This window comes from Hirundo rustica, chromosome 24 (assembly GCF_015227805.2).
Source record: "Hirundo rustica isolate bHirRus1 chromosome 24, bHirRus1.pri.v3, whole genome shotgun sequence".
In the NCBI taxonomy this organism is placed as follows: Eukaryota; Metazoa; Chordata; class Aves; order Passeriformes; family Hirundinidae; genus Hirundo; species Hirundo rustica.
The window spans coordinates 1942893-1955656 of NC_053473.1; the positions used below are offsets into that span (position 1 = coordinate 1942893).

Here is a 12764-nt window from a genome sequence, read left to right on the forward strand (position 1 = left end):
CCCAGGGTGCTGAGCGGGGTGGGCTGGGGACAGCCCTGTGCCCTGGGGCCCCTCGCGAAGGTGGGGAGCAGCGATGTGCCCCCTCCCTGCCCCGTCCCCGTCCCTGTCCCTGTCCCCGCTCCCCCGTCCCTCTCCCAGCCTCTGCACACCCCGCTGCTCTCAGCTTTTATTGTCCACATCCATCGCTTTACATTTTGGGGGTGCAAAGTCATTTCACGGCGCCTGAGGGGGGTGCCTGCCCCCCGGCTTCCTTTGGGCGGGGGTCCCCAGGAGCCCCCCAGTGCCGGGGGGCGGGTGCCCGAGGCCCCGTGACACTGGTGGCTTTGGGAGGGGGGGACGTTCTCTAATTTCACGGAGCGGTTCTCGGTCCTGGGGGGCCAGGCGGGATGTGGGGGTGGCTTCGCCCCGAGGTTCCCCGGGGCGGGGACACTGAGGACATCGGCGTGGGCTCAGTCCCTGGGCCCGATCTGCAGAGGGCGATGAGAGAGGGGTGTGTGGGGATGGGGAGCGGGCATGAGGGACCCCCAGCCCCGGGGATGGCGGGGGACCGTGGGGCCGAGGGTCCCGAGGTGGGGTGGGGGCACACGGCGGTGGGAGTCCCTCACCCCCAGGGATGTCCGGATGGGGGACAGCTTGAAGAGGACCCTCCGCCACTCCTCGGGGCAGACCCCTCGCAGCTCGGCCGGGCTCATCTGCAGCAGCTCGTGGCCCCGCAGCACCCCCAAAGTGCGCACCGTGCTGCGGGGGGGCGGGCGGGGGTGAGCCGGGCGTGCCGCCACCCCCACATGGACCCGCGCGGGTTTTGCGGGGAGGGGGCTCAAGGGACCACCTACATCCGCGAGAAGCCCTTGTCCGTCAGCCAGGCTGTCACCTCCGCCGGCGAGGAGTCGGCTTGCAGGGTGGGGGGGCTGTCCTGCAGCGGGGGACAGAGGGAGGGGACACCGGGGTAGCCCCCTCCTGGTGAGGGGGGGCCGGGAAGGGATGGGGAGGGGACACCCACCTGCCTGGGGCTGTACCCCGGCTCCGGGAGGGGCTCCAGGATGTTGCCAGGGACGTGCCCCCTGTCCCCCCACTCGTCCTGCACCAGCCACCACTTCCTCTGCTGGTCCAAGACCTGCGGGAGGTGACACGGGTTGGGGTCAGGGTGCGCCCCGGGGTCCCAACGGCGTCCTCCCCACGAGCACCCATGGGGGGACCCCCCCTGTTCCTACCTGCAGCGTGTCCCCCTTCCTGACGCTCAGCTCCTGCGAATTCCTGGCCTGGAAGTCGTAGAGGGCTCGGACCAGCCCCTGGGCAGGGAGGGGCGATCTGGAAGGGCTGAGGGGGTCGATCAGTTCCCACTCGGGGGCCGCGACCCTCCGCGTCCGTAGGGAACGGGGGACGCTTACCCTCGGCTGGGATTGTCCCTCCAGCCGGCGGCCGGCGGCTGTGCGGGGGGCAGGGACCGGGGAGGGTGTCGCAGGCGAGTTGGGGAAACTGAGGCAGGCGGTGGGGCGTCCTGGAGGCCCCCGTGGCGTTCCTGCTCCATCGCGGGGGGCAGCCACCCGTCAGAAAACACCGGGATGTAGGCGGGCACCAGGGCGCCGTTGGGGTACTCGGCCCTACAACCACCGGGGAGAGCACCGGGGTGGGTGCCGTGACCCCCCCCTCAAATGCAGACCCCCTTTTCTCGGTCTCGGAGGGTTGGACCCCACCTGGACTTGTTCCAGGCGGTGCCGAGGCTCTTCCAGACGCCGTAGTCGTCATCGCTCAGGTTCTCCTCGAGGAATTCCAGCGCCTCCGGCACCAGCAGCGGACTCTCCACGGACGCGGCCAGGCCGGGGCTGGGGCTGTGGGCCAGCACCTGGAGGGGACGGGGCTGGAGCAGCACCCCCAAAGTGCTCCCCAGGATGGGGGGAGCGAGGGGCGATCCCCGCCCGTCTCTCGCCTTTTGCGGGGTGGGACCGCTCCGGGGGCACTCACGAAGGACAGGGCTGAGAAGATGAGGCGCAGCAGCTCGAGGGGATCGGGGTCCGTCATGTACCGGTGGGTCCGTCCCTGTGGGGAAAGGGTGTCCCTTCAGAGCCCCCCCATCCTCACACAGCCCCCCCAGCCCCACGGAGCCCCCCAGCGCACCCACACCTCTCATCCCTACACAGAGCCTTGTCCCCATACGGCCCCTCCAGCCCCACGGAGCCCCTGAATTCACCCACAGCTCCCTCAGCCCACACAGCCCCACACATCCCCACACCCCCCCCATCCCCACACCCCCCCATTCCCATTTTTCCCCCCTCCCCACATCCCCCCAGCCGCCCCCATCCATCCCATCGGGACCCACCGTGAGGTTGAGGGCGTATTTCAGCTTCTGGAAGAAATCCGTGTACGCGTCCTTGGGGGGCAGCGCTGGGGGGCAGAGGGGGGGGGGGCTGGCACCGCGCTGGCCACGCCAGAACCCCCAGCGGCCCCCCCGGGGACCCCCCCTCCCTTCCCACCTGGCTTCTTTTGCTTCTTCTTCGCGCTGGCCGAGCTCAGGGCCCTCTTCAGGTGGCCCACGAAGAGCTCCAGCTCCCCCAGGACGTGGTTGAGAACCTCCTGTGGGTGCAGGGGGCGCGGTGTGGGAGCCGCGGGGGTCCCCGTCACCGGGGGTCGCCCGGCTTGGCACTTACCACATCTCGGTCCACCTCGGACACAGCCTGGCCGTGGGGTCGTGCCCGCGGCATCTGCGGGGCGGCGTCTGGGTCCGCAGCGCCGCGCCCTGCTCCGGGGGAAACTGAGGCACGGTGCGGTCCCGCCCGAGACTCGCGGTAGTCCGAGGAGCGCAGCCCACGCCGGGGGGGCTCGAAGGGCTCTGCCCGGTGCTCCGGGGCCGCGTACGGGGGGGCCGGGCTCGGCGGCGCGTCCGGGCTGCTCCGGGGCAGGGGGGACGGGAGGGGAGGGTGAGGGTGAGCCGAGCAGGGGGGGCGGTGCGGGGGGGAGATGGGTTTGTGTGCGTGGGGATGGTGCCCAGGGTGGGGTGTGGGGGGCCGTGAGTGCGGGGTGAGGGGGGGGTGTAGGCCCAGTGATGGGAAATAGGGCGGGGAACTCACTGTGCCCACGGGGATGAGGAACAGGGAGTGGGGAGGGGGATCTGAGCCCGTGGATGGGCGGGGGGTCGGGCCCAGGGATGGAGGAGGAGGGGTGGGAAGGGGGTTGTATCGTGGGGGTGGGGTGGGATGGGGGAGCTGGGGATAAGGGCCCCCCCCCCGAGCCCTCAGGAGCGGGTCTGTGCCCACAGGCAGGGAGGGGCTCTCTGGGGGACACTGCGGCGCTGTGGGACCCCGAGGAGACCGTGGCCAGACTCACCGCCACTTTGGGGAGCGACACTTGGGGGCCCGGTCCGGCTGTCTCCAGGGAGGGGCCGCAGAGCCACTTACCCCCCATACCTGTGCCCGTAGTCATTGCTCCGCTCCTCCTTCCTCTGCCTCAACACCTTCTCCAAGCTGCTCCTCAGCGTCTCTGCCTGGCACGGACCCCCTGCCATCAGCCCTCCGTTCCGGGGGGCTGCCCCCCAGTTCTGCCCGCTCCGGGCTCACCCCCAGCCGCTCGCACTGGAAGAGCAGCACGCTGGTCCTCGGCGGGTTCCTCTCCTGGACGCTGACGGCCAGCACCGTGTTGTCCAGCCCCGCGGAGCATCCCTGCACACTGCCCAGCGGGAAAGCCTCCAGCTCCTCCTGGAACGGGGGGAAAACGGAGCGCTCACCCCAACGGCTGGGAAAGGGTTAAAGCGGGGTTGTGAGGTTTTGTGGGGGGATAGCAGAGTTTGGGGGGCTGAGGCTGGGGTGGGGCAGGGTTGTGGGTGCCAGACCGGGGGGTGCCCACACTGGGGGTGCGGGAGCTGCCAGGGTGGGGGGCACTGGGGTGTGCTGGGGTTTGGGGATACCTGGACCAAGGGGACCGGGATCTGGGGGGTTCCCATAGCCAGGGGATCCCGGGATTCAGGGAATACCCTGACCTGGGGGTACCGAGGTTCAAGGGGTGCCCTGGTTGAGGAGTGCTGGGCTTTGGGGCTGCCTTGCTCGGGGGATCCCAGGATTCGAGGGGTACCAGGCTTTGTGGGGGCACATCGCCGAAGGGTTCCACGGCCAGAGGGTGCCAGGTTTTGGGGGTGCCCCGGCCGGGGGGTACCTTGCTCTCCACATCGCTCAGCACCAGCTCCTGGTCCCTGAGCTCCAGGATGACATCCTGCCCCCAGATGCGCCCCTGCTCCTCCAGCTCCCTCAGCCGCCACAGACAATCCTCGGCGCTGCGGAGCTCCCGCTCCAGGTGCATCGTGAGCAGGTGCTGCGGGGAACGCGGCGCCCCTGGGTGTCACGGGGGTCCCCCGGCCAGCCTGGGGGGCGCGGCGCCGTTTGAGGGGGCTCCTACCTCAACGTGGTGCTGGAAATCGTTCTGGAGCTTGAGCAGCGTCTGCCCGTAGTCCTTGCGCTGGTCTGAGGGCGCACGCAGGGTGAGGTGACAGCGACAAGCTGGGCGCGGCGGGGGGGGGGGGGATCGGAGGGGTTTTTGGGGGGCAGCCCTCACTCACTGTAGATGCTTTTCCCGGTGAGGCGGGCGAAGCTGTTGGAACGTCCGAGGGGGGTCCTGTCGTCATATTCACTCCTGGGGGGAGCAGAGGGACCTTGAGACGCCCCGCACCCTCCGGGGGTCCCGCTGCGGCGCCCCGCCCGCCCCCCGCCCGCTCACCGTGCGGGGCCGCTGCTCCAGCGGCCGAACGGGTCTCCCATCCTGCCGGGGAGCGGCAAGAGCGTCTCGATCCTGCCGTGGGGTCCTGAGCACGGTCCCTGTGTCACCTCCAGTGTGTCCCCAAGCCCCTGAGGGACGTGCCACCCCTCCCCCACCGGTGCCGCGGCCCTGGGGGCCACCGGGACCCCCCCGACCCTGCAGCCGCAGTCCCCCTGCTCCAGCCCGGCCCCGAGGGGTCACCCGGCGGCCGGAGCCGAACCCCCACGTCCCGAGATGGGGTCGCTGCCCCGGGGAATCCCCGCTCACCTCGATCGCTGGCTCCGCCGCTCGGGCTGTGGCTGCGGAGGGTGACACGGGCAGGGGACACGGGCTCGTCACCGGCACCGCACCCTCCTGCTCTTTGCCCTCTCATTAAAGCGGGGAGGGACGGGGGGGACAAAAGCACCTGGCACAGCCACCACCTCTGCAGCGGCCCCGGGCCCCCCAGCCCGAGGGAGGCCGTGCTGGCCCCGGGGCAGCCAGCGGGGAGCGCACCCGGGGCGCCCCCACCCCAGGGTCCCCCAGCCCGGGGCTGGGTGCCGCTGACATCCCGCCTGGCAGGACCCGCCCCTGTCACTCGCAGGACTCTGTGCCCTCGCCCGCGGCTCACCCCAGAGCTGTCACTGCCAGGAAAACCCTCGCAGCGCGGTTTGTGCTGAGGAAGGGGCCGGGGCCGGGGCGAGGCCCCAGGATTCGGGTGAAGGATGGATGCAGGGAGCCGTCATCCCCAGAGCCGTGGGTCAGCCTGGCTGGGGGACACTGGTGGCCGGGGTGGTGTCCGTGGGACTGGAGTGACCCCCTGAACCCCTTCTCCCGGCACACAGCTGTGGGCTTTGGGGTCATCTGAAGCCTTTTGGCTTCTCCGGCGCAACTTGAGGTGTGGTGGATCAGCTGGGCCGTGTCCCCCGCGTCCCCGAGAGTCCCATCGGTGCTCCCCAGTCCCTCGGGCTGTCACATCCAGCCTGGCCTTCTCTCTCCTTTGTTCCCCCAGGTTTGTGGACCAAACCGAGCCCAGCACGGAGGGGCCCTGGCGTCCTGCATCCCCCAGGCGTCACACGGAGCAGGCGGCCCCCTCTGGGAGTGTTCGGGGACCGGCGGCAGACACGCACGGCAGAAGAGCGGGGAGCCGGCTTTGGGGAGCCGCGAGTTCCCCCCCAAAGGGGGCGGGGACGGGGCGCCGGGGTCGTGCCTCAGTTTCCCCATTCGGGGCGGGGCGGGGTGCAGTTCCCACCTGCGGCCGCCAGGGGGAAGCACGTTCCCGTGTCACCCCCCAGATGTGTGACCCCGCGTGGGGGGAGCGCCAGATGCGCGAGCGGCCCAGATGTGCAGCCCCCCTCGGCGGTGCCGCCGCCATCCCCGGGTGGGAGCCTCAGGTGTGTGAGGCTCGTGTAGCTCCCCCAGATGTGTGACCCCCCGAGGTGTGGATCCCCCAGATGTGTGCATCCCCAGACGTGTGACCCTCCCCGAGGTGTGCATCCCCAGATGTGTGCATCCCCCAGATGTGTGCATCCCCAGATGTGTGACCCCCCGAGGTGTGCGACCCCCCCGAGGTGTGCATCCCCCAGATGTGTGCATCCCCCAAGGTGTGCATCCCCCAGATGTGCGCACCCCCCAGATGTGTTCATCCCCCAGATGTGGAGACCCAGCTGTGCAGGGTCCCACGCCCTGCTAGCGCCTCTGGCACCAGCGGAGTCCCTGGCGCTGGGGACATTCGGGTGACGCTCCTCGGGTCGGGGTGACACGAGGGACCGCCTGTGATCCCCGCGGGAGATTTCGGGTTACATCTCCTCTAAAGTCCAGTCTCCCCCTCCCGATTTACCGCTGCGAACCCCCCAGCAGCGCCCAGGACCGCGGCCCCTCCGTCCCCACCCCCGGCGGGGCCGGAGCGCTCGCCCCGCCCCGTCCCAGCTCCTCCCAGTCACCCCACTGGGTAAACTGGGAACGGCACCGGCTGCAGATACACTACAAACCCCCCTTTTTGTTGTTTTTCTCCTCAATTCCCCGCCGGAGGCCACAATTCCCCGGACATCCTCAACCCGGCTGTGTCCCCCTCGCCCTTCCCCAGGCTCGGGAATTCCCCAGGGGACACCAACCCCTTGGGAAGAGCCAGGACGGGGCTCGGAGCCTCCAGAGTCTCCAGAGTCTCCTGGAGACACCGAAATCTTTTCCTATTTCAGGTTTTGAAACCCCCAGCATCAAAATGAGCTAAATCTGAGAACTGACCCCAAAGCGCAGCCGCTTCGGGGAGGGAAACGGCCTCAATCCGCATCCCCATTTCTGCTCCTGGGGAGGGCGCAACACACCCGGCACGGGGACAGCTGTGGGGACATCATCCTGTCCCCAGCGGGGACACCCCACCGGAGACAACACGGGGCTGGGGCATTTCGTGGGGTCACCGGGCAGAGGGGGACCACAGAGCCACGGGTGCCTGGAATTCCCGGTGACACATCGCTCCCGGCCAGGTGCCATGAGGCCGCGGGGCCGGGAAGCAGCCGCGGCTCCGGGGGCTGGGTGCCAGCCAGGCACAAACCGCCCGCCAGCCTGGATCCGTCCTCGCGTCACCAGCCCGGGCTGCGGTGTACCCGGATCTGTCACCTAATTGCTGGGCACCAGCGTCCCTTCGTCATTTTGGGGATGGCTGGGGACGTTTAACCCCTCAGGGCCCGGGGAACGGTGTGGGATCGGACTCCCCGGCTCGGACCAGCGGCGTGGCGTCGCGACACGGGTGTGGTGACACGGGTGTGGTGACACGGGTGTGGTGACACAAAGCGCAGCCCCAGGGCTGCACCTCCCAGAGATGCACAAAGCCGCAGGTCCTGCCCTCCGCGGGGTGTCCTCGGTGGGGACAGTGACGGGCGGTGACAGCGGCAACTGTCGCAGCTGCCGGGCTCACGCGCTGTCCGGGGGTGACACAGGGAAGGGCAGAGGGGTGCTGGGTGACACTTCACTGTCACCCTGCCTCCACATCGGCCTTGGTGTGTCCCTGGGTCGGCCTGGCACAATGCCCTGCGGGTCCCTTTGTGCTGGGTGTCACTGGGTGTCACTGGGCGTCACTGGGTGTCGTTTCCCCTTCCATTCCTGAGGGTCCCGTTTCAGTGCTGCCCCCAACCCCCTCCCTTCCCGGGGAATATCCCTGGAGCCACCCCAAGAGCATCCCCTGAAGTGCCAGTCCTGAGCCTGGTGCTCTTGGCTCTGTAGCTGTGGCGCGTCCTGGCCCACACTGCTCTGCCTCCTCCTGGTTTTCCAGCGTGCTGATCCCGTCTCTTCAGAGGAGCAAGACAAAATCCGTGGAGCTTTTTTCACCTGTCCACTTCCCCAGCCCCCTGGTGACATCCCTGGGGCTGGTTTGTTTTCCCTCTCCCATTTCCAGTGGAGATGGAGGTGGTGAGGGGGTGACATCTGGGGGGCTCTGGGGGTGACGTGCCCATGTCTGGCTCAGCCAGGGGTGTCCACAGTCTGACCTGAGCCCTGAGGAGGCTAAAATAGAAATATTTTGGATTTCAGCGAGGGAGATGCACGTGCTGCAGAGCGTTAGGGACCTGTCACCTGGGTGATCTTGACTTTGATCCCAGGCCAGGGACAGGCCAGGAGCCCTGTGGCCACAAAAAGAGCTGGTTTTCCTTCACAGCCCCATGGCTTTGGCCACAAACCTGCAACAACCTTCTTATTTTTAGCGTGAAGCGGGAAAAAGCAGTGTGCCCATGGCCACTCCTGTGTGTGGGACCCATCCTGGTTTTTTCCCACCCTCTGTCATCTGGCAGCACAACCCGGGGATTTCCAGGGATAGGGGGTGCTGACAGGACAGTGGCACCACATGGATTTAATTAGAGGTGATGAGGGCATGCAAATGAGCAGGTTAAATCCTGCTCAGGGGTGGCCAAGCCCCTGAGAATCCCGAGGGTTTGGAGGTGTTTCCCACATTTCCCACACCCCGGGTGCCAGGGGAAGGCTGGATGTGGGGTAAGCGTGGTCTGGGAGAGGGCAGGGAGGGAGGTCAGGGAGGTCACACCTCCACGGTTATTCCATGTTCCCCTCCAGCACTGGGAATGGGTCCCTGATGCCCTGGGATCCAAGTGAGGGAAGCAAGGAAAGGTGGGAATTGGCTTTTTCCCCTCCGATTTTGGCATTGGGATGAATTCCCTCATGGAAGAGCTGGTGTCTTCTTTACCTCTCCATCCTGCTTCCCAGCCCTTCCCTCCTCCTCATGGCTTCCACATGCAGCAGCAAACCTAATCCAAACGATTCCTGACACGCTCTGCCAGAGCAGCGCCTCTCTAGTAGTGGGATCTGGGCCTTGGAATGTTCCTCCACCCCTAAATGCCCCAAATTTAGGGATGAGCCCCAAATCCCCCATCCTGGGATCTGAGTGATCTTGGAATGGCAGCAAAAGGTGCTGAGCAAAACTCAGGAATCCCAGCTCTTCCTTGGAAGAAAACAAGGTGAGTTTCCTGGGTGGATGGAGCACCTGGAGCTGGGCAGGAACCCAAACCTAAACCTAAACATAAACGTAAACCCAAATCCAAACCCAAACCTAAACATAAACCCAAACCCATCGTTCCCACAGGTGAACCCAAGGACGCTGAGCTTGTGGCCATGATGGGGAGCAGCAGAATGGGCTCAAGGGTGCCAGGGATAGTTTTTCCAGGGAAGAAAACCCCATTCCCACGGCACCTTTCCAGGGAGGAGGGGTGCAGTGGTGGGGTGGGATGGGCGCGTTCCCTTCCCGTGGGAATGTGCTGCTGAGTCAGCATTCCCGGACACCCCGTGGGCCATGGGATGGGGTCGGTGTTGGGAGTTAGGTTTGTTCCTTTTTGTCTTAAAGAATTTCCCCCATGAGTTGCTAAGAGACAAAGCGCTGGTGCTCGGATGGTGCTTGACCAACAGAAAAGACGTGGGGGAAAATAACGAGAGTTTTGGGGGAGGGAAAAGGAGCTGAGGGAGCTGGGGGTGATTTTTTTTTTTGCTCTGGGCATGGGAGTGGATGGCCGGTTCCCGGTTCTGTTTATTATTAATGCCGTAGTTTTTGTTGTTTGTTTGTCCTGTTATATTTACTAGTGAAGAACTGTTATTCCTTTCCCCATAGCTCTGCCTGAAAAGCCCCATTAATCCTCTAAATTACAATAACTCGGAGGGAAGGGATTGGAATTCCCCATTCCTAGAGAGGCCCCGCCTCTCCCTAGCAGATACCTGTCCTCCAAACCGAGACGGTCGGGAACCCCCCCGAGGTCCCTGGGGCGGGGATGGGTGCGGAACGTGACGCCCAGCACGGGTCGGGGGTGTTGCACTCTGGAGGAAGTTGTGAAAGGGGGAGCAGCTGCCCTCCGCGGGGTGCGGGGAGCCCACGGCAGGAGCTGCGTAGGTGGGATCCTCCTCCCACGGAACCGTCCGTGCGTCCTTCCTCCCCCGGGGCGGCGTGGAGGAAAGGCACGGAGCTCCCAGGAGAGCCTTTGGGAGCCGTTTGGAGCGGGGTGAGGGGTTTTAGCAAAACTCCAACTGCTGCTCCTGCCGTCAGCTGACATCTCTCCCCCTTGCCCCTGGACACCCCGCAGAAGTCACAGGACTGGGGTCCAGGTCCCCCAGCATTGCTTCCAACATGGTCCAGGCTGGCTGGGACACAAACTGGATTTTTTCACCCCCAAAACCAACTGTTTCCTTCCAGAAAATATAATTCCATTGATAAATATTAGGAGCAGGAAGCGTTTGGCCTCTCCTGTTGCTTGGCTCCCATGGGAAGCTGAACAGGAGGAGGAACTCATCCTATTCCAGCCAGTGCAGCTCCTGCTGGACATCGGGAGGGCTGTGCCCTTGGACGATGTGAATATCCAGGACCTCCCTCTGTCCAGGAATAGGTTGATCAGGTCCTAAAATTGGTCCAAAATGTGAAATTTTGAAGAAGAGTATCCAGCCTCTGGAGTCAGGGACACTCACTCTGTCCATGGTTTGCCAGCCCCAGGCAGCATCTCCAGCCTGAATCCAACCCAAATCCTGCCGCTTTTCATCCTGGTTTGGAAGATGCCGGGTGTCTGTGGCAGCAGTAGATGTGGCAAAGGCAAAGGAAGAGCAAACCCAGGTGATCCATGGATGGATTGATGTAGCAGCCTGAGAGCGGTGCCTGGCCCTGGAGAGCCAGGGCGTCTCTGAGCCCCCGGCGCCGCTGCAAAATATCCCACAGCTGAGAGAAGGGAGGGGCTTCTGTCTGAAAACCCCAGAGCTGTTTCTTCAGGAACACAGGCAGGAATAGCCAAGGCGTCCAGGGACCAGGAGTTGAGGTTCAGGGACACAAAAACCTCAAGTAAAATCCGGGGGTGAGAGTGAGGAGGAGGAGGCCAAGGGCACAGGGTTATAAATGAGACTAATGGGGCAGGTCTGAGGTCAGGGTGCACTATAAAATTAAATATAAACTGAGGGAACTAATGGGGTTCCAGGGATGGAACCCTGCAGCACTTTTAACCCAATGGGGCTCAAGGGCAGGAGGAATGTTCTAGCATGGGTGCATACACGGCATCAGGGTGACATAAACTTAACAAACCAAGGGAACAACAAAACCCAAGAAATATTAACATGTGTCTGCAAAGGCCCAGGGGAGAGAGGTTTTCCTTGCCATGATCTCAAAGGGGATCTCTCCCCGTTTTCCTCGGCCCCTCCAGGGTGGAGGCACTGCTGCCTTGGGGATAAACCCCTGGGCCTCCACAGTTTGAGAAACAACTCTGCCCGTTCCCTGGTCAGGAGGAGCCAGAGGAAACCCCTGGGGAGGAATTTGTCACCTGGGCATCCCCCAGCCCTGGCTCAGTCTCAAAGTGCCTTTGAGGGACAGGGAAGAAGGAAAGCCAAGGTCCATGGAGCTGGGATGTGGCTGATGCCTCCTGAGATGCTCCCAGCAGCTTCCCAGGGGGATCCTTGCTGTTTCCTCGGCAGGATGAGGGTGCTCCTGGGGGAAAACGGGACCCACGCCGGTGCCTCCTCTTCCTCAACGCTCCGGCTGCTCTGGGTGGAGACGCCTTGGCCAAGGCTGGGCCAGCAGAGAGCAGAGGGTCCCTGAGCCACGCCGGGGTCTGGCACTGCAGGTGGGACTGGGATCGGGATTCAGCCCCTGCAGGTGCAGGATTCTCCTGGGGCCCCTCCGTGAAGGGCTGAGGGCAGCAGCCGCGATGGGCAGGGCTCGGAGAGACCCCAGCCCTTAAAAAGGAAATTTTCTACATCTACATGCTGAAATCGAGCAATTGCTGCCATTTAAGTGAAATTAAATAATAGGAAATGAAGGAAATGAAGAGAAGAAAGATGATAAAATTAAGTACACTGAATTAAAAAATAAATTAGATAAATAAAATAAATAACATAAAGAAATTAAATTCAATAAAATAAATAAAATAAACAAAATGAAATGGATAAAAAACTTAGAGTGGAATAGAATAGAATAGATAGGATAGAATAGAATAATAAAATAAATTGCAACCTGATTCTAGCTTCCAGGGTGGTGGAACTACAGGGAGCCAGGTCCATGGGGCAGAGGGAGAGGAGATCCCTTCCCATGGCATCCTGACCCCATCCTGTATGGATGCTCCCTGCGGCACCATCACTGCCGTCACCCTTAGAGCTGTTTTCTTTTCTTTTGTAATTTTGCTGATTTTTTTCCCCCCCTCTTTTTTCAGTTCTCCAGCAGCATCCCATTGCTCTGGGGAGGACCGGGATCCAGCCGGCTCCAGCACTGGAATTGGGGATCACAGGTCCCGGGGTGCCCAGGACCAGCAGCACCCACCCGGGGAGGGAAAAGACTCTGGGAAGAGGGATTGGGGCTGGAGGGAGGGATTGGGGCTGGAGCGAGGGATTGGGGCTGGAGGGATGGATTGGGGCTGGAGGGAGGGATTTGGGCTGGAATGATGGATGGGTGCTGGAGGGAGGGATTGGGCCTGGAGGGAGGGATTGGGCCTGGAGGGATGGATTGGAGCAGAACGATGGATTGGGGCTGGAGGGATGGATTGGGGCTGGAGAGAGGGATTGGGCCTGGAGGGATGGATTGGGCCTGG

General features: G+C 64.0%; 1 protein-coding gene and 1 long non-coding RNA gene across 3 annotated transcripts; one reads left to right on the forward strand and one right to left on the reverse strand.

Moving 5' to 3' along the window:
- Positions 1 to 449: 449 nt before the first annotated feature.
- On the reverse strand, positions 450 to 4742 carry EPS8L3 (EPS8 like 3). The gene is made up of 17 exons (XM_040085936.1): positions 4702 to 4742; positions 4544 to 4617; positions 4384 to 4448; positions 4144 to 4299; positions 3552 to 3689; positions 3402 to 3478; positions 2646 to 2883; positions 2472 to 2571; positions 2318 to 2382; positions 1928 to 2037; positions 1695 to 1829; positions 1389 to 1601; positions 1212 to 1308; positions 1001 to 1114; positions 834 to 913; positions 606 to 738; positions 450 to 467 (listed from the first exon to the last, which is right to left on the reverse strand). Exons 1-17 carry the CDS (start codon positions 4740 to 4742, stop codon positions 450 to 452), a joined length of 1854 nt encoding a protein of 617 aa, XP_039941870.1.
- A 3875-nt stretch (positions 4743 to 8617) lies between these two features.
- LOC120762928 (uncharacterized) lies at positions 8618 to 12539 on the forward strand. Of its 2 annotated transcripts, XR_005703996.1 has the most exons (4): positions 8626 to 8700; positions 9073 to 9179; positions 11656 to 11804; positions 12390 to 12539. It is a non-coding gene; the product is annotated as an uncharacterized LOC120762928 (long non-coding RNA). The 2 variants fall into 2 exon arrangements; XR_005703995.1 differs by lacking the exon at positions 9073 to 9179 and having other exon boundaries at positions 8618 to 8700.
- Positions 12540 to 12764: the final 225 nt, after the last annotated feature.